At 33.1% G+C, this 26,018-nt stretch overlaps 1 protein-coding gene across 1 annotated transcript in view; it reads left to right on the forward strand.

Annotated features, from left to right (window-relative positions):
• The window catches only part of ODR4 (odr-4 GPCR localization factor homolog), a 39,830-nt gene that overhangs the window by 8,020 nt on the left and 5,792 nt on the right, over positions 1–26,018 (forward strand). The window contains exons 4-12 of the mRNA XM_044267305.1: positions 1,363–1,458; positions 3,735–3,841; positions 5,730–5,766; positions 6,541–6,681; positions 7,678–7,773; positions 8,606–8,671; positions 14,236–14,364; positions 15,057–15,147; positions 19,729–19,914. Of these exons, the coding sequence (XP_044123240.1) occupies positions 1,363–1,458; positions 3,735–3,841; positions 5,730–5,766; positions 6,541–6,681; positions 7,678–7,773; positions 8,606–8,671; positions 14,236–14,364; positions 15,057–15,147; positions 19,729–19,914 (949 nt within the window). The remainder of the gene's footprint in view (positions 1–1,362; positions 1,459–3,734; positions 3,842–5,729; positions 5,767–6,540; positions 6,682–7,677; positions 7,774–8,605; positions 8,672–14,235; positions 14,365–15,056; positions 15,148–19,728; positions 19,915–26,018) is intronic.

Below are 26,018 nucleotides of genomic sequence, written 5' to 3' on the forward strand. Positions count from 1 at the left end.
ATATTATGGAGGACAAATTGGTAATATGGGTCAAAAACCTTAAGAATAGGCATAACTTCATGCCTCCATCAGAAAGGATGAATACCCAACTTTTGTAGCTACATGGACGGGACTGGAAGAGATTATGCTGAGTGAAATAAGTCAAGCAGAGAGAGTCAATTATCATATGGTTTCACTTATTTGTGGAGCATAACAAATAGCATGGAGGACAAGGGGAGATGGAGAGGAGAAAGGAGTTGGGGGAAATTGGAAGGGGAGGTGAATCATGAGAGACTATGGACTCTGAAAAACAATCTGAGGGATTTGAAGTGGCAGGAGTGGTGGGAGGTTGGGGTACCAGGTGGTGGGTATTACAGAGCACGGATTGCATGGAGCACTGGATGTGGTGAAAAAAATAATGAATACTGTTGTGCTGAAAATAAATTTAAAAAAAAAAGAGGAAAAAAAAAGAATAGACATAACTTCATAAACTAGTAATCCACTTCAAGAAATTGATTCTAACCAAATAATCCCATGAACACAGAAAGCCTTGCTAGCATTTTTACAATATTATTTTAAAGAAAAATTGGAAATAACATTTATATCCAATATAATAAATAGATGTAAAAAATTGAAGTAAATGTAAAAAATAGGAAACAATGGATATTCAGGTCAGAGTCCCTCTCTTTAAATCCCAGGCTTCCCTTAAAGAACTTCCAGACCATCGCACACAAGTAATGATAAGTTCCATGGGAAAACTACACCAAAGTCTTGTGGGAGTTGGAAGATCAAAGTATTAGGGAAGGCAGCTTCCTCAAGCTGACTTTCATTGAAGTATTCAGTAGAGTTCAGACACATAGAAGGTAAGGGAAAGTTAGTGTAGGCTGAGGGAGTAGTCTGAAAGAAGGTATAGAGTTAGCCAGATATGTGTATGGTATTTCAGGGAAAAGAATGCCAAGTGAGGCCCTGCATATCAGATTAGCTAGATTTTAGAGAGTCTGAAATACCAGTAGCCGATAAAATTATATATTATTTAGGTGACAGTAGAAGCCATTAAAAAAGTTTTAGAAGATATTTCAATCTGTGATCTCATGAGAAAGGAGTAAAAGGTGTCATTATTAATGGTATTAAATGGCTTTAGTTATAAAGGCAAAAAATTAAGGATACTCTAGGAAGATTGTTTATAATAATGATGCCTCATTCCTCAGGTTATCAACCATTTCTCAAGACTTTAACCCATTTTTCAAAGCTCCCACCTCAATGCTGTGCATATAGTTGGGACCCAGTGAGTGTTTGCTGATTTAATATTTAGCTTATCAAACATAAAAGATCGCATATAATGACAAATGTTTATTTTAACTGATACTATACTTCTATTTTTAGGTGTCCAGAATGCTACCAGGGGGACTTTTAGTTCTTGGAGTATTTATCATTACAACTTTAGAAATGGGAAATGATTTTCAGAATGCCCTGCGTAGAGTAAGTCTGAAATATTCTATTTTTAATCAAAACTATATATTTTTAAACAGCTTAAGTTTAAAGATAATTTTTTACTATTACAGGACAAATTATAGTGGTTTAACAGTTTTTCTTGTACCATAGCAGTATTCTGCTAGAGCTTCCTTCTAGTTCCATGTGATTGCTGTAATGTGAAATTGACAGATTTTGTGATGCTATACCTGTTCCATTTTCTCACGATTCTGAGAGTAAAACATAATCAGATACTTATTCTGTATTCCTGGGCAGAGTATTTATCATTAGTCACCTCTTTTTTTTTATTCCCATATCAGAAAATTGTGTAACATAGTTCTATAAATAAATGTGGAGGTCTACAAGCTGTTTCCCCTTAAGTCCAAATCTCAAGCAAACTTTGTGCAGGCAGCTTTCATCTCTTTTAGTACTTAGGATCCAAAGGAGCCTTCTAAAAGTTGTTTCCCACCCTGAGAGAGGGGGGACCCTATAATCTTGAGAAGCGTAAAACCCCTTAGAATCTCCAAAAAACATTTTCTGGTGTGCAGCCAATAAGAATCACAGTTTCTACAGATTCTTCCAGTTTTATAACCTTTCCTGTCAAATGTCCCATATTAAATCTTTGTAATTTGTACCTGAGGGAGAAAGGGAAGAAAATGGAAATATTCCTGTCCCTGGCAAGTTACTCAAATTTCTGATGTTTTTTCCATTTTAAATAAACATATTTTTGACAGTTGTTCATCTTCTTTGACATTTTGAAATATCATCTAAATGTATGTGTTTTTAATCGCAGTGGTTGTGCATCCTGTTGTGTTTGGCACTGGATTGAATTGGGTGAACGTAGCCTCAGTGTCCTCTTTTCCTTTTCCTTTTGTATCATTTTTGTTCCTAACAAGCAAGCAAGATTTTAGAAATGCTGTATTTCTAGACCTGTGATGGTATTTATTTTTAAAAATTGTATTTATTTATTTTTTAAAAAGATTTTATTTATTTATTTGACAGATCACAAGTGGGCATAGAAGCAGGCAGAGAGAGAGGGGGAAGCAGTCTCCCTGCTAAGCAGAGAGCCCAATGTGGGGCTTTATCCCAGGACCCTGGGATCATGACCTGAGCCGAAGGCAGAGGCTTTAACCCACTTAGACACCCAGGCACCCCTATTTATTTTTTAAATTTCTTTTCAGTGTTGCAGAATTCATTGTTTATGCACCACACCCAGTGCTCCATGCAATACGTGCCCTCCATAATACCCACCACTAGGCTCACCCAACCTCCCACCCTCCACCCCTCCAAAGCCCTCAGATTGTTTTTCAGAGTCCACAGTCTCTCATGGTTTGTCTCCCCCTCCAATTTCCCCCAACTCCCTTCCCCTCTCCATCTCCCCGTGTCCTCTGTGTTATTCCTTATGCTCCACAAATAAGCGAAAGCACATGATAATTGACTTTCTCTGCTTGGCTTATATGCTAAGAAATGCTAAAGACATTATTGAGTGTCTGTTTTCTGACTTTACTTCTGCTGCCTATAGTGAGGAACTTTGTAAGAAGTAACCTTATAAAACTAGTGTCTCCCATAAGGTCATTGTTGAGAACTTTGTTATATTACCTACTATCATCTTTGAAGAAATTTCTTTTGATATCATTACCAAGAAAGTTGTCCCTCTTTTCATCAGTTGTGTTCAGTTTATGGACCATGTGAATTAGATAACAGATTAGGCTTGTCCCTGTGTACATTATGATTAAGAAGTGTAGAGTCAAATTTATGACCCCTCTACTCATATGAAATATGCATTTCTATAATTCTTACTTGTGGCATAAATGTATGTCGCTATTTCTGATTTACTTTGAGTTTGCTGATACTGTATTTTATATGTACTTACATAATGCCTTACATCTTTTGTGGTAGTTCATAAGAAATCCCAAATGGGTGACATGCTTCATTTTTGTAGATTAAAAATCACTTGTCATTTCTCATTCTAATTAAAACAGTCTTTATTCTATACTTCTAAACTTAAATGCTAATTATCCCAAATTAATTCCTCATGTCAGTTGAAAAATGACAGTGATTTATATTTTTATATTTGGAACCAAATTTTATAGATTCTTAAAAGTGGAGTCCAAAAGGTTAATAATCAGTTTCACTCTTTGTTTTGAAGAAAACAAAATTTAATGATAGAATCATGGAATCTTAAAGCTCATTGGGAGCTTAGAGTCATTATAATGGTCTTTTTCTGCACTTACTTCTGTTCTCTTATTTTGCATTAAGTTGATGTGTGTTTTGTTCCCTTTCAGCTAGTATTTGCTATGGAAAAATCTATGAATAAAAGGAGATTATGGAATTTCACAGAAGAGGAAATCTCGGAACGAGTGACACTTCACATTTGTTCTTCCACAAAAAAGTATCTTTTATTTAGGAGTTTATATTTTAAAGTATATGATATCAAAATAACATTCTTCAAGTTTTTTTCCCAAAACATTAATTTATATCTTTTTTTTAACTTTTAAAAAAAATATTTTATTAATTTATTTGACAGACAGAGATCATAAGTAGGCAGAGAGGGAGGCAGAGAGAGAGGAAGGGAAGCAGACTCCCTGCTGAGCAGAGAGCCTGATGCGGGGCTTGATCCCAGGACCCTGAGATCATGACCTGAGTGGAAGGCAGAGGCTTTAACCCATTGAGCCACACAGGTGCTCCAATTTATATCGTATTTTTAAAACAGGTGTATTTTGGAAGTTTTTTCTGTAAATAATACATAATCAGGACTGCCAACAATAGTAAGAATAACAATGGCTTTATTTATTTATCTTTTTTAAAAGATTTATTTATTTATTTATTTATTTGACAGCGATAAGTAGGCAGAGAGGCAGGCGGGTGGGGGTGGAGGAGGCTGGCTCCCTGCTGAGCAGAGAGCCCGATGCAGGGCCTGATCCCAGGACCCTGAGATCATGACCTGAGCCAAAGGCAGAGGCTTATCCCACTGAGCCACCCAGGCACCCTGTAACAATAGCTTTAATCATGTTTTAGGATTGTTATAGAGTTTGAGAAAGGTGGCAAGGAATGGGCTTCTGAGCTCTTACCAGCCAACTACCCCATTTTTTAATGTTCAGTTAGGTCCTCTACAGAGAGGTCAATGCCCAACTGACAGGTTAGGCAAAATAATGACTAAAAGTAATGGGTAGTTCACCTCCAAACTAAGCTGGACAGTGTAGGACATCCAAGACATTTTTATGTCTTTAGCCGAGATCAAGTGATACTAAAAGCCTTTTTAGGGTTCTTTTCTCTACATCTTTCAGGGACAAGAGTACCTCCTAAGCTGGAGCAGCCACACCAGGGGAGCGAAGTGGTGCGAGGAACCAGTAAATTAGGGCTTGAAAAGACAAAATTCAAAAACTGATCATTTCTGCAGAAGCTGAGCTTGTAACTCCTTTGGTATTTAAAAGTTTTATGGGGCGCCTGGATGGCTCAGTGGGTTAAGCCGCTGCCTTCGGCTCAGGTCATGGTCTCAGGGTCCTGGGATCGAGTCCCGCATCGGGCTCTCTGCTCAGCAGGGAGCCTGCTTCCCCCTCTCTCTCTGCCTACCTCTCCATCTACTTGTGATTTCTCTCTGTGTCAAATAAATAAATAAAATATTTTTTAAAATAAATAAATAAATAAAAGTTTTATGTACACTGGGCCTTTGACCCAATGAACATTTTCAGACTTGACTGCATTCAAAACAGCACTCCTATGTGTTTGTTTTATTTATTTATTTGACAGAGAGATAGAGAGCACAAGTAGGCAGAGCGGCTGGCAGAGGGAGAGGAGAAGCAGGCTGTCCGCTGAGCAGGGAGCCCGATGCAGGGCTCAATCCCAGGACTCTGGGATCCTGACCTGAGCCAAAGGCAGCTGCTTAACCGACTGAGCCACCCAGGGACCCCAGCATTCCTGTCTGATACAGAGGATGTGTATTTGAGGAAAATTTTGCAAGTGTTTCCGTTCTATTCATTGTGATTAGCAGGATTTTAAGCAATAGGGAACAGCACCACAAATTTTATAGTCAAAGTGGTTTTTGTGTACATATATACTAGTTTATACAAAATGTGAATATATATATGCTTATTTACAAGTTATGTCTATATTTGTGCAAACGTACATATAGATGTATATGTGTAAATATTTTAGTATATGAAGTATGATTTTATAAAAACTCTTGGATGCGTGTACTTTATTTCTAATTTTTGATGGCTTATTTTCTTTTGATTATGAAGAATTCTCTTTTTGGTTATTTCTGTCCTTAATCCATAAAGAATATTTTGTCGAACTTATGATATCCATGACCCAAAGGTAAGAAAAATTGCTTTTTAAAGATTTTTGTATTACAAAGTATTTTTAAAATAAAATTCAGTTATTTAGTTTTAATAATTTTTGGTGCTTTCACTTCCTATCAATGTCCACAACCAGCTGTACTTTTTATTTTGAAGTATGATTAATTTCATTACAAGCAAGGAAAATTTTTTTTTCATTGTTCAAATATTTTTCTTAAGCCCTCTCTACCTATTTATGCATTTAGTGTTATATCTGAGAGGCTGGTAGTAAAAGCATCTGGGCTTTTGGTAGTTACATTGCCTAGTAAGCAGGCTACCTACTAGAAGAATCCAGACTAAAATTTTGCTACAGTGTCTAAAAACAATATGAAAAACTAACTTCACAGTATTGTGTTAGCAAGGATAGGACAGAAAGGAGAACATCTGGCACCTGATAGTCACTCAGTTGATTATTTGCTCCACACAGAAGCTTCCAAATTGACACTGTTGAAGTTGCATCTGAGAACCAGAGGACTTGTCAGAATTCTACATGAATTATCTGATTCTTTTCCCCCTAGCACTGGGGGTTGGAATTGCCAAGGTTGCCTGGAATGTATTAAAGAATAGGGAATTTAATGCATGATTTATTTCTATTTAGTTTTAACCTGCGCCCTGTGATGAAAGAAGTTGGCCAAATATGTTAGATATCAGTTTGTATGAGTTATTAGGTTGTACATTTTATGATATTTTATTGATCCATGTATTTTACCTAAATCACATATCTTGTGTTTTTCCACCTTCCCCACTGCTAAAGAGTTCAGCAAAACCAGCAGATTGGAAGTATCAAAATGGACTATCAACTTCATGGCTTTCATTAGAGTGTATAGTTCATATTAATATTCACATCCCGCTGTCTACCACTTCTGTCAGCTATACTCTGGAGAAAAATACAAAGGTATCAGGGCAAAACGAATTTTCTGTAGTGATCACTGAACAGATAATCCGCTTTTATTCTGGTTGTCTATGCCATTCATTTTGTAATTCTCAAAAATTGCATGCTAATTATAATGATATTATTATGGGTGACTAATGTATTACCCCAGCCAAATTAGAAATTTAGAGATAGCACAGCATTATATTACTAATGTATTTAGCATAATAGGTGCTCCATAAATATTTGTTGATTAACATGCAGTTAAGTATATTGTAAAATATAGTTACATAAAATTTAATTATATAAAAAGTATACTGTTTGGTCTTCTTTTTTTCTCTTGGTCTTTAGTTTTATTCTTCTTTCCAGCCCTTTTGTATTTCTATACCGTTCTTTTATTCATATCTCATTTCTCTTCTTTTTTCCTGTGGAAGCAAATGGAGCTTGCTTATTTTTTCCTCTTTAGTACTGCTTACATATTCTTGAGATTCTTTCTCTCTTCTCACTTTTCATATAATGGGAATTATTGACTTTTATTTGACTGTGATCATGTACTTATTAAACCTCCTAAGTGTGTGATATGAATGTTATTTGGGATAAAGATTAGAAAAACTATTACTTAATATGGCTAAGTTGCCAAAATTTGGGGATATACTTTTTTGTTATTGTTTATGAGACTGAACAAAGTCAAGCAAAGGGAATATAGTCAGTGATATTATAATACTGTTGTGTGGTGATAGATGGTAGCTACACTTGTGAGTATAGCATAATGTATAAATAAGTTGGATCACTATGTTGTATACCTGAAACTAATGTAACATTGTGTGTCAACTATAAGCAGACATTTTAAAAAAATATATGAAGGAAAAAAATGGCAAAATGTTAACTCATGAAATAAATACCACATTACTGATTACCACATTAACATTTTAGTTTATTAGGTGGAAAAAAGTGGGCCCTAGGGAGATTAATTGAAATGACATTATATCTGAAAGATATCCATGTTGTGTTCCTTTTAAGAATGGACTTGCACGCTGGGCTAAGCAAATAGAAAATGGTGTTTATTTGATTAATGGACAAGTTAAAGATGAAGATGGTGATCTGTTAGAAGGACAGGTGAGTTGAGAGAAAATCAGCTTACTAATGAAATTATTTGTGCTTGAGGAAAAATAGAAGATGACTTTTTTTTTAGTTCTTGCCTTCCTGAAAACAGTTTCCATCTACTTCTTATTTCTAAGGTCTTTTCCCCACCTGCCCCTTAAGGTCTTTTAAAGTAAAGGGCAAATAAATGTTTTTTCAGAAAATGATTGGAGATTATTTCTGAATTAATTGGAATCCTGAAATCTGAAGAAAGGAGTGTCATCTAAATTCTAATTTCCCAATTGTAAACTGCTTGCTTAAAACTAAAGGTACATGTTCAACTTTGATAGCAGTTTAAAGACTGAATTTGGCCATTTTATAGAAAGAATCTATACAGGTTTCTAAAATAGCTTTGATATGTCTGAAGAGGAGCTTTGGTAATCTCTCCCTTTAGTGCAAGGGTCAGTGAACTTGATGTAAAAAAGCAAATAGTATATATTTTAGACTTTGGACTACAAGGTCTCCAGCAATTGAATAAGCAGCCACAAAGAACATGTAAATGAATGATTTTGATTGTATTCTGTAAAACTTTATTTACAAAGACTAGAGGTAGTCTGGCTTTGACCTATAGGCCACAGTTTGCCAATCCTTGTTTTGGAGGAATAAAAGTAGGGAATTAATGGTTTTTAAGAGTACACATTGATTGATAGTACACAAAGTGACATATCTATAGAAAAAGCCAATATAAAACAAGTGATAAGATTTTTTTCCTCTAAGTTACTTAATATATGTAGGATAGTTCCTAAATTGTCTTTTGTATTCTACTCCAGTCTCAGTAATCTAGTTTTTAACTTTTGTATTTTTTCAGAAAAAATCTAGAGGAAATGTTCAAGCAACTAGTCATTCTTTTGATGTCAAAGTGCTCACACAGTTGGTAAATATTTTAAAATACTACTTATCTAAAATAATTTATTTTTTAGAATAATCACAATGAAATTGTTTTGGTTTTTATGTTTATAATTAGAGAGTCAAAGAATTTTACAGATGTGACATGTAAAAAATGTCTGGTTCTAGGAAATTTATTTACAAGAAACATTATTTTAATAAAACCTATTTTTGGTCTTTTGCCTCAAGGCTATTAAAATTTTAGCATCCAGTAGAGAGCAATGTAAAAATATATGTGTAATATATATATATACATATAACATGCATATACATAATATATACATAAAAACATGTATATGTGTGTGATACCTTGGGTTGTAAGTTTTATAAGCCAACTTTAGTTCCAACTACTTAAAAAAATCTGTGCAGAGGTGTGCCAGGAGTTGTCATATACTCAGTTTTGAAGTATGTTTATACCACCTCGGATTTGGTAAAAATCACACATTATTAGCAATTTTTATATTTGTATATGGTTGTTTTAAATTATACATCTTTTCAGAATTGAAAGTTGGATATCTTGAAGAATAAAAAGTTAAAGCCACTAATTATTCCCAAAAGTATGCATGCAGAACAGGATATTTTTTATTGTATATTTTGTACAAATAATACAAATATTGTATATGTTTTTAACTGAGTAAAATAGATTTAACAATAATTTGCATAAGAGGATATTTTAATTTCTTCCTTCTCTGTGTTTAACAATAGAGTATTTACTAAATTGTCATTGGACTTAATGCCATTCAACTTTGTGTTCTCAATTTCTCTTCTCAGTACCTTTGAGTTTAGATATGCCCCTTGTTTTATTTTTTTTTCCAATTTATTTATTTTTAGAAAAACAGTATTCATTATTTTTCACCACACCCAGTGCTCCATGCAAGCCGTGCCCTCTATAATACCCACCACCTGGTACCCCAACCTCCCACCCCCCCCGCCACTTCAAACCCCTCAGATTGTTTTTCAGAGTCCATACTCTCTCGTGGTCCACCTCCCTATCCAATTTACCCCAACTCCCTTCTCCTCTCTAACACCCCTTGTCCTCCGTGCTATTTGTTATGCTCCACAAATAAGTGAAACCATATAATAATTGGCTCTCTCTGCTTGACTTATTTCACTCAACATAATCTCTTCAAGTCCTGTCCATGTTGCTACAAAAGTTGGGTATTCATCCTTTCTGATGGAGGCATAATACTTCATAGTGTATATGGACCACATCTTCCTTATCCATTCATCCGTTGAAGGGCATCTTGGTTCTTTCCATAGTTTGGTGACCGTGGCCATTGCTGCTATAAACATTGGGGTACAGATGGCCCTTCTTTTCACGACATCTGTATCTTTGGGGTAAATACCCAGGAATGCAATTGCAGGGTCATAGGGAAGCTCTATTTTTAATTTCTTGAGGAATCTCCACGCAGGTCTCCAAAGAGGCTGCACCAACTTGCATTCCCACCAACAGTGGAAGAGGGTTCCCCTTTCTCCACATCCTTTCCAACACATGCTGTTTCCTGTTTTGTTAATTTTGGCCATTCTAACTGGTGTAAGGTGATATCTCAATGTGGTTTTAATTTGAATCTCCCTGAGGGCTAATGATGATGAACATTTTTTCATGTGTCTGATAGCCATTTGTATGTCTTGATTGGAGAAGTGTCTGTTTATATCTTCTGCCCATTTTTTGATATGTTTGCCTGTTTCGTGTGTGTTGAGTTTGAGGAGTTCATTATAGATCCTGGATATCAACCTTTTATCTGTACTGTCATTTGCAAATATCTTCTCCCATTCTGTGGGTTGCCTCTTTGTTTTTTTGACTGTTTCCTTTGCTGTGCAGAAGCTTTTGATTTTGATGATGTCCCAAAAGTTTATTTTCACTTTTGTTTCCTTTGCCTTTGGAGACGTATCTTGAAAGAAGTTTCTGTGGCTGATATCGAAGAGATTACTGCCAATGCTCTCCTCTAGGATTCTGATGGATTCCTGTCTCATGTTGAGGTCTTTTATCCATTTTGAGTTTATCTTTGTGGACGGTGTAAGAGAATGGTCGAGTTTCATTCTTCTACATATAGCTATCCAGTTTTCCCAGCACCATTTATTGAAGAGACTGTCTTTTTTCCACTGTATATTTTTTCCTGTTTTGTCAAAGATTAATTGACCATAGAGTTGAGGATCCATTAGATATGCCCCTTGTTTTAAAACTGTTCCTGTACCTACATGCTTTTTACTAGATATGCTTACATGACCTCTTGGTTTTTTTAATTTACTTAAAATTATTTTAGTGGTAAAATTGGAGTTGGTAGATGTGTAGACTGTGGGAAAATAGGAGAGATACTATGAGAGATAATAAGTATTATGAGAGATAATATTATGAGAGATAATATTTATTATTATACAGTATAAATCTTTATCAGTCAATCTACTGGTCAGCGAGCTGGAAACTTCAAAATGACTAATATGTAATAAGTAGTCAATAAATATTTGATGTCACTTTCCTCCTCAACTTTCATCAAGTCTTGTTGATTCTTACTTTGCAGTGTTAAGTACATCTTTTGTTTTCCTTATGGACTTAAAGCCACTAGCCTTACAATGTTATTATTTTACCTCTATTATTACAAGTAACTCTTAACTGGTCTCTATCTATTCAGTCTTGTCCAAAGTGATTCTTTTTCTGAAATTCCTGAAACCTTTGTTTGAATATCTCTTGGAATATCTTCTATATTTCTAATGTATCCTGCATATAACCTCAGATTATCCTATCCGAATCACAGTTTGCATTCATTCACTTGTTATTTACTTATTAGAGTTTTTTTTTAAGTATTTATTGACTATATATAAGGGTTAGGCACTGATTATGTTAGTCTCCTTGTTTAAAATTCCTTAGGTGCTCTATACTGTCTAGTTAGAAGAGTCTAATTCAAGACTCTTCATAGCCTCAGCATGCTTACTCATTAATTTCTTAATTACTGTTTCAGAGGTTTACTTTCTGTGCCTTTAAAATCGTGTTGATTTTCTGAGCCATGTGTCCTTTTTCTTTAACTTTATTTTTTCAGTGTTCCAAGATTCATTGTTTATGCATCACACTCAGTGCTCCATGTAATATGTGCCCTCCTTAATACCCACCATCAGGCTCACCCAAACCCCTACCCCCCTCCCCTCCAAAACCCTAAGTTTGTTTCTCAGAGTCCACAGTCTCTCATGGTTCAGCTCTCCCTCTGATTTCCCCCAATTCCCTTCTCCTCTTCTTCTCCCAATGTCTTCCGTCTAATTCCTTATGCTCCACAAATAAGTGAGACCATATGATAATTGACTCTCTCTGCTTGACTTATTTCACTTAGCCTAATCTCCTCCAGTCCTGTCAATGTTGATAAAAAGTTGGATTTCATCCCCTCCGATGGAGGCATAATATTACATTGTATGTATGGACCATATCCTCTTTATCCACTCATCTGTTGAAGGGCATCTGGACTCTTTCCACAGTTTGGCGACTGTAGCCTTTGCTACTATGAATGTTGAGCCATGTGTCTTGCCAGTGCCATCTTTTCTCTGTCATTCAGACAGTCAGAATCCTGTCTGTACTTTAAGATCTATCCCAAGTGCTACCACTTACGTAAAGTTTCTTTTGGTCATCCTAACCTTTTCTTTTCCAAAATACCATATCATCATCACAGAAATTCCTCAACTTATGACCAAGTTAGGTTCCCAGAGTCTCTCTGTAAACTAGTTTGTACCTAAGTCCAAAGAAACCAAGAGGATTTGATCTTTGTAGAACACAGGTACATTTCTACCAGAAAGGAGTAAGTTAATCCTTACATCTTTTGAAAACTCTCTGAGTGTTCATTTGTGTGTGTGTAGGTGTGTGTGTGTGTAGTCTGTAATATATACTCTTGTCATTTTTGGAAAATAGTGCCCTAATTTATAAGGGCACTACTGTATGTTATGTTATATTACATTATATTATATATTATTATAAATGTGTTATATACTATAAAACATATGTTAGATATTAAATAGATGAAATAGGGCATTATGTTCCAAAATGGAATAGTTTCATCAATAGAATAAAATTCTGCATAGTGAATAAGGGAAGTCAAGTACTCTTCCTCCACCCTGAGCTTATTGATATATCCATGATCTCTACAAGTATCATAGGAAGTTTATTGTAGATACAATATGAACATTATCACTCTGCTGTTTGGTTTGATGAAAGACATTTTTAAACAGATTTAGAACGTTTTGAACTATTCAGTCTGTGACAAATTTTCTACCAATAAGAACTTAACTATGTTTAAGTTTAAATTCCTAAAAAAAACCACACACACACAAAACAAACTAGCTGTGCTTGAATTACATTAGGCATTGACTGTTCATGCGCTTTCAGTAGTTACAGATTAAGTCCCTCAGTTTCTTCACCATTTTTCCTCTTCAGTTCCTGATTATTCTTTATTGCAAAGGCACATATAACACTATTCACAAGTTGCAGGACTTGTTTTGTTCACAATTGACCCTATTTATTCTAGGTATACTTAGAATTTTTATTTTTGCCATGTCTCATTTGCGGGGTATCTTGTTTTAAAAATCACAATTTTTGATTCCATAATGATTTTATAGGCTTCCAGTAGTACTTTCACTGTTTTAATGCTCTCCTGGTTTTGGCATTTATTAAAATAATAAGGTTAAAAATAGGGGCGCCTGGGTAGCTCAGTGGGTTAAAGCCTCTGCCTTCAGCTCAGGTCATGATCCCAGGGTCCTTGGATTGAGCACTGCATCCCGCTCTCTGCTCAGCGGGGAGCCTGCTTCCCTTCCTCTCTCTGCCTGCCTCTCTTGTGATCTCTGTCAAATAAATAAATAAAATCTTTTAAAAAAATAAGGTTAAAAATATCTGTGAAACATCTTGAAACCAAGCATGAATTAACCCCTCTTAGATTACAGAAGAATGAGATTGTAAGGTGGAAGTGTGACTACTTAGAACCACTAATGTCATTTTCTGGTGACAACCACAGTTGACTTGCCTTTTTGCTGCTGGGGAACATATAGCATTACTTTTAGCCTATGGAAGTTAAGTGTTGATGGTGTTTAAATAAATGAGTGTCTTTACACTGCTTATCATTTTACCAAATTTATCACAACCTCTGTGTTCCAGTTATTTTTGTGTAAATCTTATATTGTATATCTTGTATCTCCTACTAGATAGATGATATACCAAATATATATATATATATATATGTCTTCTTTATATATCTTTTCCTCTTAGCAGTATATGAGTAATCTGCAAATAATATATTTTTAATGAATATGTTAAATAAGTAATGGTATTTCAGATGGTAATGTTAGTAAGAAAAGATTCAGATGTAGTTGTGTTTAACTTCAGAGTACATTTAAAATACTCAGAAAATAATATATAACCCAGTAAGGAGGAGTATGAAGGCCTTTTAATAATTTATGGGAAATATTTTCAAACACTTGGTTCAGTAAAAAATTTCTTCTCACTTCATGAAATGGCTTATATGTTTAAATGTTTCATATAATTAATTGTTTGCTATTAGAACTTAAATAGATTTTGTTTTTCAGCTTCTGAATTCAGACCACAGATCCACAGCCACAGTCCAGATCTGCAGCGGCTCTGTAAACCTTAAGGGTGCTGTGAAATGCAGAGCCTATATCCATAGCAATAAACCCAAGGTTAAAGATGCTGTGCAGGTACAAAAGGAATAACTGGTATATGAAAAACAGAAGCATGTTAATGTAACATTCAAAAATCCTAAAATTTTTCTCAATCTCAGATATCATAATTATGGATTTGATTTTAACTGATAATCAAGTCCCAATCTATTGGCTAGTCCAAATATACCATGTAATGGTCCCAAGATTTTCATATGTAGGATATCTGTTTTAAAAATGCCTTTGTTAAACTGATGATTATACAAATTTATTCAGTGCTCCACAATTGTGATATATTAGTGCATTTGAAATCATTTCTTTGGCAGGAAATTAAACTTTTTAAATAACAGGAAAAGTATTCATCCTAAATACTGTTAGGTAGTATTCTATAATCTGGATATTCAGAACTTTTAAAAATGTTGACTGGCACTTTTATCATGGTTATACATTTCCTAATTTGAAACACTAGCAGTATTTCTTTAGATGGAAAATTTCATTAATTTATTTGGTTTCAATTATTTAAATGAAGGTGAGACAAATTTGCTATTAAACTGTTAATGGGTTAGTAAGCATATTAAATAAATGGATATTAAAAAAATGGAATGATGTATTGTTGTTTTGGTGGATGTGATTATATAGGAAAGTCCATTATGTTGGGTGAGGGTGGTAATAAAATAAATCTAAAGTAATGGGTCTTATTTCTTACTGTAATTTGTTTTGTTTTTTCATAGGCAATGAAGAGAGATATATTGAATACAGTTGCAGATCGTTGTGAAATGCTATTTGAAGATCTTCTTTTGAATGAAATACCAGAAAAAAAAGTTATGAGTATAAAATTAAGAACATTTTTTACGTGTATTCAATTGATAGAGGAATAGGATGTCAAAATATAATAGATACGTCATCTTTTGTAACTACCCTGATCTATCTTTTATGACAATATGGCATCTTTACTTTTCTTAGTGAATGAGAATGAATTTTCTTAGTTTTTCAACTTCCATCCAAAAAAAATGTTTGGAACCCATATAATAACAGATTTGTCAACATTTAACAGCCTCAGGGAGGATTTTTTAAAAAAATTCTGCATAAATTTCTGCCGGAATGGGTAAACTATGTTAATATTTTATTTTTATTTTATTTTATTTTATTTTTAAGATTTTATTTATTTGAGGGAGAGAGGAGAGCACAAGCGGGGGGAGCAGCAGAAGGAGAAGCAGGCTTCCCACTGAGCAGGGAGGGAGCCTGATGTGGGGCTTAATCTCAGGACTTTGAGATCATGATGTGAGCCGAAGGCAGCCACTTAAACTGAGCCATCCAGGCACCCTTTTATTAACATTTTAAAGTGAATATTTTTAATTAAATCTGAGATTTTAAAAAAATTATTCAAAATTTATTTATTAGTTTAAGTATTTATAATAAATTTTAAGAGTTATAAATTGTGGCATATATGGAACTGATCTCTCTATTCCTACTAAATTTTTTGAGTACTAATTTATATACTCACTATTACCCTAATACTTTCTTAGGTTTTAAAAAGCCTGGGCTATGGTGTTTTAACCTTTTATATTATTCCATTTTGAGATGTGTAAACTATACCATTTCTATAATTTGTATTAATAATAATTTTTTTACTCAAAAACACAATTATAATACTGAGTATGCTTCTGGAAGTTACACATTTTTCTCTGCCTTCTACCAGTCAGGTTTGAGTGCACTTGCAATTCACAATTGAATATGTACATAATTGAAACATACACATTAGCTTGTTAAGGGAATATTTTTATGTTAATAGGAAAAACTCTGTGTAACTGTAGAATTAACTTCTTGTTACCTATATCGATAGATAGTATATTAGGCTTGGTGGACTAATCATAATCTTTTTTATATTCCTAGATTAGTATAATTGCCAGATTTAACATTTGTCCTTCCTGTACTCACAAATTTACTCTGAAGCTCCATTTACTAATAATATATAGTTTTTCTGAGACATGAATTGAATCTTACATGCAGCAATTAGATTGTGATTTTTGTTTTGGGAAGTATGTAAAACCTGGTCAGTCACCCATTCAGCTTATCCTCATGTCAGGGTGGCCTTGTTTTTAGTACTTAACTTTGCATATGTGGTAACTCTTTGTGGTGTTCAACATTACTTCACTTACTGAGCAACAGTATGTGCTACAACTGAACTGTGAATTTTAGGATTTTCAGAGACATGGAACTGTACTCCCTATTACACACATTAGTTCAATACTCTGTTCCATTTAACGGTGCTTAGTAAACTGGTATTGTATGACTATCTTGGTATTATTTTATATTGAGTGAGCTAGTATTTTTAAATTTTTGCTGATGTTCAAGCAATACAATTACTTCTCACAGCTCTGTGATATAAGTATCACAGTTGTGACACTTATACATTAAATTTGATGTATTAGAAATTAAGGTTATCATCTAATCTTACCCGAAATTTTTTTTTAAATAAAAATTTTCACTGGTAGTTGAGTGGCCTTTGAGGCCAGTGTGAAGAGAATGGTCAGTGTAGTTTGTTGGAATGGGGCACCTGGGTGGCTCAGTGGGTTAAAGCCTCTGCCTTCGGCTCAGGTCGTGATCCCAGGGTCCTGGGATCGAGCTCCACATCGGCCTTTCTGCTCAGCAGGGAACCTGCTTCCCCCTGTCTCTCTGCCTGCCTCTCTGCCTACTTGTGATCTCTGTCTGTCAAATAAATAAAATCTTTAATGACTAACATACTTGGTTGGGTTCTACGTCTACCCTGCAACTAGCAGGGTCGCTTTAGAACAATGATTTAGTCTATCCAAGTATCCATTGCCTTACCTAGAAAACAGGGATTATAGTAGATACTCTGAGGTTGTGAAATTTAAAAAGATGATGTTTGTAAAGCCCCTAGTACAAATTGGTAAGCTATATGTTCAGTAAGTGGTAGTTACTATTATATTGGAGATGATAAAGAATGAGACTTACTTGATAGTTGTCTTTAAAATTTCCTAATTTTAATTTTGGGAAAATATATCATTATATTTCAAAAAGAAAGCAAATATAAATACATATATTTTTAAACTTTAGTAATAGAATTATTTCAGCAACATGCTAGTTGATCTTAAGATATCAAGATAAAAGAATAAATTGCAAGTGTAATAATAGAAACAAACATATAATTTGAAGTTGAACATATGTATACCAAGTTGTTAGATTTTAGATTTGGTCTTTATTTTACTTGGGTCACCTTTCTTCTATACTGGTAAGATTTTATAGATTTGTTATATGGTAAAATGTAGAACATATGCCATGAAATTAATCTGAACTAGAGTATTTTTGCATGCCTAAGGAATTCTGCAAAGGGCATATTAACTTAACATTCCTAATCTTTGAAATAAACATAGTCTGAATTCTGGCTATCCAGTGACAATAAAAATGTAAGCAGTCCAGTCATCCCTTAGCTTATTATGGTCTTCTTCTCAGATTCCCCTTAAGTATTCCAGAGCTTCTAGCCTGCATTTAATCTTATTCAACTTACTCTCAGCAGATGACCTCCTCATTGTGAAAATTGAGGACTCTTACCTTCCTCCATTCCTGTATTCATATCCATCCATACCATTTGTCCTTTGAGAACATAATTGTATTCCTCTTTGCCTTTGGTCATGCTTTTGCTCTCTGGATGGCACTTCTCTTTGTTTCATACAAATGTCTATTTATCCTTCAAGAATCAACTCCAGTATCAACTGTTCTACACAATTTTCTAGAATACTCCAGTATGAGTTAGGATTCTGTTCCTAAGCAGTAAAAAAACAATTCTTACATTACCTTGAATTTTTTTCTCTGTTTTGAACTTACTCAGATAGTGTTTAACTAGATGCTCTGCTGTGGGAATATTCCTAAAGGTTTCTTAGAATGCTTTAGGAGGAGTTTCTTTTTGTTTTGTTTTTTTTTGTTTTTGTTTTTTTTAATAAGATCTTCTCATTTTTAGCCTCAGATCAACCAGAAAACTTGATTTTATTTAGCTACTAAATGGCTAATTTAACTTTTTAACTTAAAAATTATAAGTTCTTTTTTTCAGTGAGTAAAGTTATTGCAACACTGCTTTAACATTTGCTTTCATATCAAGCATATCTGTTTCTTTTTCAGGAAAACTAGAAGAGAATAATGCACTTTGAAATAGTTTTAAATTTTTGCATGCCAATTACATATACATATTATAGCCATCTTTGAAAGTTTTGAACTTAACCTTTTTTAAGAAACTATAGATCAAAGTAAAATAATGCATTCCTAATTTCAATGGGTGGACAATGTACATGCTACAGTAAAAATTGCAGTAATATAATTTTATAGCTAGGAGGCAGTCTGGTCAAAGAGTAAAATTCTTCTCCCAGTTCTCCTATGACAAGCAGAATCTGGCAGGAACACATAATTTAAGTCATAGCATTTTCTGTGACACTTAAGGCATTCTTCATCATCTTCTGTTTGTAATTGTGTAGAACTACCACTAGTTTGATAAGGAAATGTAGATTGCTTTTAAAGTGAGCCCCAGTTTTCTACTTGATGTTTTCATTGGCAACTTAATCATATCCATTGCTGAAAGAGGTGATTCTTTACACAAAATCTCTTTGTTAATAGTTCAATAGGAGGAAGGTGTTGAACCAAACAATAATTACGTGTTTATGTAGAGCAGTGACAATGTTAGAAGTTGGGTGAAATACTGTATTTTATTTTGTGAGTATTCAAAGAATGAAACACTTATTGTTTATTTAGCTTCAGATTATTTTTTCTAAGGATACTTTAAGGCTGTTTACAGAAAGGCATTACAATTTAGCAAGATAAAAAATATTAGCAATAACAACAAGGCAAGAGGAAAATGAAAAAGAAAGCAGGATAGAGTTAGTAGTAAGAGGACTATAGAAAACATGGATCTTGATGTCTTACACATGCTTGATATAGGGGCTCGATCTGTAAGATGAAGTCAGCAGCAAGATTAGAGCAAAAGGAATGCTATTAAATTGTCCTATACATTTGACATAGGTGGGCCACTAATTTGACTCCAAATTGCATGAAGAAGAGAAGTATTTATAAAATGCAGTGCTTATACTGTTAAACAAGAAAAACAACAATTTCTGAGACCAGGGACAAAATTCTCCCGGGTATTCCTTCTTAACAATATCCTCACATTGAAGGCAGTGGTTAAGTTTATATTTTATAGGAGTATCATTTAGTCCCTTACAGAGGCCAGGAGTATTGAGAGCAGAATTCAGCAAGAGCAATTCTATGTCTGATCAATTAAGACATGAAAAGGCCTTTTAGGTTTTATTTTTATTAATATTTATTTTATATACAAATATATCATGGATGCTAGTTACAGACCTATCTAAATATTGATAATGTTCCTTCTCCTTTCAGATTCTGAAAAAGAGTTTCATATCCTCCCTCACCGAGTTTTCGTCCCCATTCCGGGATCCACTGTAATGTTATGTGATTATAAATTTGGTGATGAGTCAGCTGAAGAAATGAGAGACCATTTTATAGAGATGTTAGATCATATGATTCAAATAGAAGATTTGGAAATTGCAGAGGAAATAAACACAGGTAATTATATGATGTTACTTAAGAACCTGATTAGACTTTTGCTAGATGACCTTTAAGACATCTAGTTTGTCTTTAGATTTCTTTAACATTAGTTCTGTTTAATATTTTTGAGGCATTTAAAAATGTGTCTGTTTAATTTCTACAGATAGAAACATACAGTCAGTGTTTTCCTGGAAAATTCTACCAATATTTAAGTTGCTTAAGGTTTTTCTAAGCCTAGCAAGTAGATCTTCATAAAACAAGTTCAGCTTTAAATGAAATACATAGCTTTTAGGTATTTCTTTTATTGTAAGAAAAGTTTTCTTAAAATTCACTATCTTAATTAATCACTTCGTTAAGCATTTTTAAACAGTTTATTAGACATCTCTTCGATACTAGTGGGCTTTATTTTCTTACCCCTTCATATAATTGGAATACCAAGCTGAAATTGGCAGTTCCAAACATTAGATCAAGATTATTATTATAGAGCATAGATTTGCCATACTATCTAATTATGTAACAGTTTCTCCTCCTAACCATCACTTTCACATTTGACCTTACATTCTATTTAGAAGGCTGCTTTTGTTTTGTGTTGCTTTCCTTTTGTTTTGTATCTAGTGAAAGCAGGTTATGAAAACATACCCATAAATAAGTGTGTAAGTTTATGACAGACTTCCTGCAACATTTATAAATATGTGTTAAAAGTAATTATTTGCAAGTATCAGTAAATACTGAGTATGTAGCTGTTCATCAAATTTAAAATTTCTGCTATCATAGTAGAAAGTCTTTAGGTTTTTGAATATGGAAGTTTATAAAATTTGAATATAGCAATATTTAAGTCTTTTCTGATTTCTTAATTATTCTTCTGTGATTTAACTAATTCCTGCTTCCCACCATAAGAGTATTTGAGTCAGAATACTGTTGTTACAATAATAAGTAAGTATTTCGTTGGCGAATATCAAGTCTGTCAGTAAAATCTTAGGTTAGTTTGAGACTAGTGAGTTTGTTTTTTTGTTTTTTTTTTCCCCAGCAACTCCAGGTTAGTGTTAATTATGCTGTGGAAGAGTAAGCTTGTTTTAAAGAAAAAAAAATACTTTATTTAAAATTGCTCAGTATCTGCTGTTAAAACAGCAACTGTGTTAAAAAACTATTATTATTATTATTTAAACATTTTATTTATTTGACAGACAGAGATCACAAGTAGACAGAGAGGCAAGCAGAGAGAGAGAGGGAAGCAGGCTCCCTGCTGAGCAGAGAGCCTGATGCGGGACTTGATTCCAGGACCCTGAGATCATGACCTGAGCCGAAGGCAGCGGCTTAACCCACTGAGCCACCCAGGTGCCCCTAAAAACTATTTCTTTAAATATACTTTGGTTTGTCTCTCTTGAAAGGCATTACCCCGAATTCAATCTAATACTCTAATAATATTATTAGCTATTGTTTATATAGAATCTACTATATATAGGCACTGTTTTAAGAACCTTACAATACTAAATCATTCAATTCTTAAAATAATCTTCTTATTCTTATAATAATCTATGATATAGATACTATTCTTAGCCCCATTTTCCAGATGAGAGAATTGAGTCTCAGAAAGGTCAAGTAATTTTTCTTGGGTTACACAGCTAGTAAATGGTGGAGTTAGAATTTAAACTCAAGCAATTTTGTTCTAGAGTCTGTGCTTTTTTCTAACAGTTCCTTTCAATGGGACCTAACCAACACAGACTATAGAACTACTACCTTCCATGCTCTAGATATTTATTTTAGCATGGCCATCTTAATTGCATCATTCAAAAAATTTTTTGACTTAAATGAATGATGTTACATTATCCTGGTTTAATTTCATCTTGCTTCTGTCAGTATAATTTCTCACTTCTTGGTAAGAATCTTGGATCTGTTATCATAATAGATGGTTTTCATATTCTTTTTGAATTACTTGTCACTTCTAGTGTGTATTACATTCATGAAAGATTAAAGGGTAGCACTGTATACAAAACTTGACCCATTCGCAACTTACAACTTTAAAATTTTTTGACTATCTTTGTAGCTTACTTTAAAAATTAGATATAAAAGTGTAAGGAGAGAGAGATTTCATTTAGATTTTATTTATTTTTTTAAGATATTATTTACTTATTTGAGAGATAATTACAGAGATGGTGAGAGAGCGTAGGAGTGGGGAGGAGAGGGAGAAGCAGGCTCCCCACTGAGCATGGAGCCCAATCTGCAGGGCTCCATCTTAGGACACTGTGACGATGCCCTGAGCTAAAGGCAGATGCTTAAGTGCCTGAGCCACCCAAGCACCCCTGTCAAATTTTTGATAATATGTACATAGAATGTTTATCTCTCTATCTGAGCTCCATACCTCAAACATGACAGGTATTCTTAAATATTTGTGAATAATTGACTGATACATACTAAATAGATCATTTTTTGGAAATTATAGTACATCTTTTTGTCACTTATTTTATGCTTGAAAAATTGTAAAGTTTACATCTAGCCAGACAAGGTTTTTAAGGTTTGTAACTGAACATGAACATTTAAAAAGGGTGTGATAGTCACAGCTCTATGGTGATATAATTCAGAACATTATAAGGAGCATAGAACATTTAAAACATATTACAGTATGCAGCACTAGACTTATTAATTTTAGTTTATAGGATTTAGTATGTCTATTACATATTTATTAAGCATTTGCTCTGTTCAAGGCAATGTAATAGGTAAAAATCAAAGACCAGATTCCCTTCCTTAAAAGGAAATTTCCTTTCCTGATTTGGAAGATAAAATATGTATGCACTGTTAATTATGCAGAGCATGTTGTTAAGGTCATAAAAGTAAGAACTTAACATTAATGATTAAAACCTTAAAGTTTCCAGTGATTATGTTAATTATTCAATGAGAAGAAAATATTTTGACTGTAGGTTAGCAATAACAATCTACAGTAACCAGATTTTAACATTGCTATTTTCAGTTTTAGCAAACTGTTTCCATTTTCTCATTATTTATTATTACTGCATTATGTTTCACTTTAATTGAAAAGTAGATGTCTGTTGTATAAATTGATGCTCTGTATTCAGTGGATAATCCCAGATATATTAAAAGCTCCATAGTTTTGAATGGTTCTTGGAATTCTTTGAAATATCCTTGCAAATAATTAAAAGATTCATTTATAACTCAAGGTAATATACTTCTTGGTTATTATTATCAAATTTTAATGCTATTCTCTAATAAATTGTTTTTATCATTTATATATATACTAAATATATTTTAATCCTGTTTTGCACCTTTCCTTCAGTAAGCTTTATCATTAACACCGTACCATGTTAAGTATTAGTATGAGCTAGTAACTGAGGTATTTAAACCCACTTTTTAATCTTAGATACATAAATATTCATTAGTCTTTTTTTGGATTTTGATTTTTCTAAGTCTTTAATATTGGGAGTTATTTATATATTTCACACTATATTTTAAAATTATTTTCTGTCTTTTTTTTATGCTGGTAATCTAGTATAGACTTAGATAAACTGAATAGGAAGAGTTTAATATTACAAACACAAAGGAAACAACACAGCAATTTGTGGAAAGTTTAGGTGTATATACTTGAATGTATGCTGTATCAAACTTGTGATCTCTAGATTATGTATTTTTCTAGTATTATATGACGTATTGAAGGTACTACTTCATTATGTTAAGTATGCTTCTTTAAGGACTCTTCCCTGTTTTTGAAACTTAAATCCCATCTGAGTGAGTGATTGATTACTATTTTTGATTGCCTATTATGTATTAAGCATTAGGGTTCTAAAGATGAAATATACAGTCCTGACTCTCAAGAAGTTCACAGTATAGAGAGAAGTACAGAAAAATGGGTTACTCTAAATTAGGTGATTAGTTCTGTAGTAGAGGGATGAACAGAATTATCAGAATGTTTGGCACAGGGATTATCCTTATATGGGATTAAAGAAAGTTTCTGAGAGCAGGTGACATTTGAGTTCATTTTGAAGGATTAATACAGTAAAAGTAACTAGGCTTTTCAGGAATTGAACACTGGCATCAGTTGTATTGCGACCAAGCATATGACTTGTGTAGAATTGTATTAGTTTTGCTTTTTCAAGTATTTGTTGAATTAGAAGGAATGATTTGGTAATTAGCATATTTTTTAGGGTAAAAACACATTTTAAGAGAAAAATTAAGTGATTTTTCATAACATCCTATTTGTTTAGAATTATATTCATTTACTCATTCACTTCTTTACTCATTAATTAATTACTCAAAAATATATTATTTTGTTAGTAATAAAACAATGGATTGTTAATTAGTATTTATTTATTTACTTAAAAATATTAGATGCATTATTTTATGGATTTTAGGAAGGTAGTATTTTAACTGAGTCCAGGTATGCTACCTACATCTGGGTAACTTTAATTCCCCTCTGAACCCCAACTTCTCTTGAGGTTAGGAGAATTTAGTACAAATATTAGGGAAAATACTTTCTAAACAAAAAGAGATACATAACTGTAAGGTGATATTAACCAGTATTATCAAACTTCTAAATAGTGAACTTTCTGAATTATAATAAAAATATTAACATTAAAGTATAAAAATAATATTTTATAGTATGTGTAGATTTTCCTACATATTTGAAATTAGGATTTTCATATATAATACCCTATAAAAGGTGAAGTTCAGATGTTCAAGTTCAAAAATTGAAATCAATTCGTATCTATACATTTAGGGTTATTAACTTGTTATAAGAATCTGGCTTATTTTCTAAGTATTTGATGCCGTTATCTGCTGATTGTTGCTTAATTATTTCTGTTCTGTAATATATTTGCCAAGTAGTTGCTATGTTTGAAATACATATTTTGTCAGGTAAGTACCTTAAAATAACATACTTTTAAATGACTTAAGGGATGAAGAACAATTTGTTTGTCAAAATGACTCACTTAAGGTGAGAGGTAACTATGGTTTTAAAATTTTTTAGATACATTAGTCATCTCCTACTAGATATTAAGTTAATAATTCAGATGCACTTTATCTACAGTATCAGCTAAAAATTTGAAGACACGACTTTAAAATCTGGTGAAACTCTTTATCAATTCTGTCTTGATAACAGAACTAATTTATTTTTGTTGTTTTTTTATTTATTTATAACTATTTATTTATTTATAACAAATTTATATTGTTGTTTGGTTAAACATTGATAATTTAATTATAAAGAAAATAATGAACATGTATTTTTATGACTAAATCACTTAGTATAGTGAAATCTCACTACTTCAGTATTCAGGGATGGGAAAGAAGACAACTAAGGAGTTCAAGTCCTCACATTGTATTTTAAGCATCTAAATAGTCTTGCCTAACTATCAACTATCATGAAATTGAACCCATTTACAATTTAGCATTCATTCGTTATTGCTCTTGTTTTCTCTTTTGTTGACAGTTGCTCAAAAAGATTACTTTCTTACATGATTAATTTGGGGCTTGTCTGAAGTGAAAATTACCTGGTTTTAAGGAATGCTTAAGATCTAATTTCCTATTGAATCATATGTTATTTGCATTTAAATTTCAGACACTAGTAAAATGACATCACGTCTGAGATTTGAATTAAAATCCCAGGAGCTCCCACCAAAAACAGACATAAATAAATATTTATGACAACATCTTAGTCATCCTTGAAAAAAATGCTCTGCTTCAGTAAAATTATCTGATTTGTATCAAATCAGTATGATTTTGTATGACAGATTAAAAATGAAAATAGAGCAATGAAATGTCTTTTTTATAGAAGTAAATTACTTGTGCAGAACATTTGGCATACTAGAGCATGACTTTCATATATAACAATTCAATATTAAATGTATAAGTAATATATCATGACAAAACCATTTTTGTGCTCTTTAAATACAAGTACTCAATTTAAAAAAAAGAGATCCTGTAACAAATAGGTGTAATTCATGCTTCATCCGTTATTTTTATCTGCATTTGTTGTCTGATAATAAAGATTTTAGTGTCCCCCCAAAAAGTTTTTTGGTACTGATATTTACTAATGGAAAAACCAAAATTATGTGTTGTAACATGAATAAAACTGTATTATTCATTCAACTCTTTGTTCTATAGATAAAGTTAGGGGA

This window comes from Neovison vison, chromosome 10 (genome assembly GCF_020171115.1).
Source record: "Neovison vison isolate M4711 chromosome 10, ASM_NN_V1, whole genome shotgun sequence".
NCBI lineage: Eukaryota > Metazoa > Chordata > Mammalia > Carnivora > Mustelidae > Neogale > Neogale vison.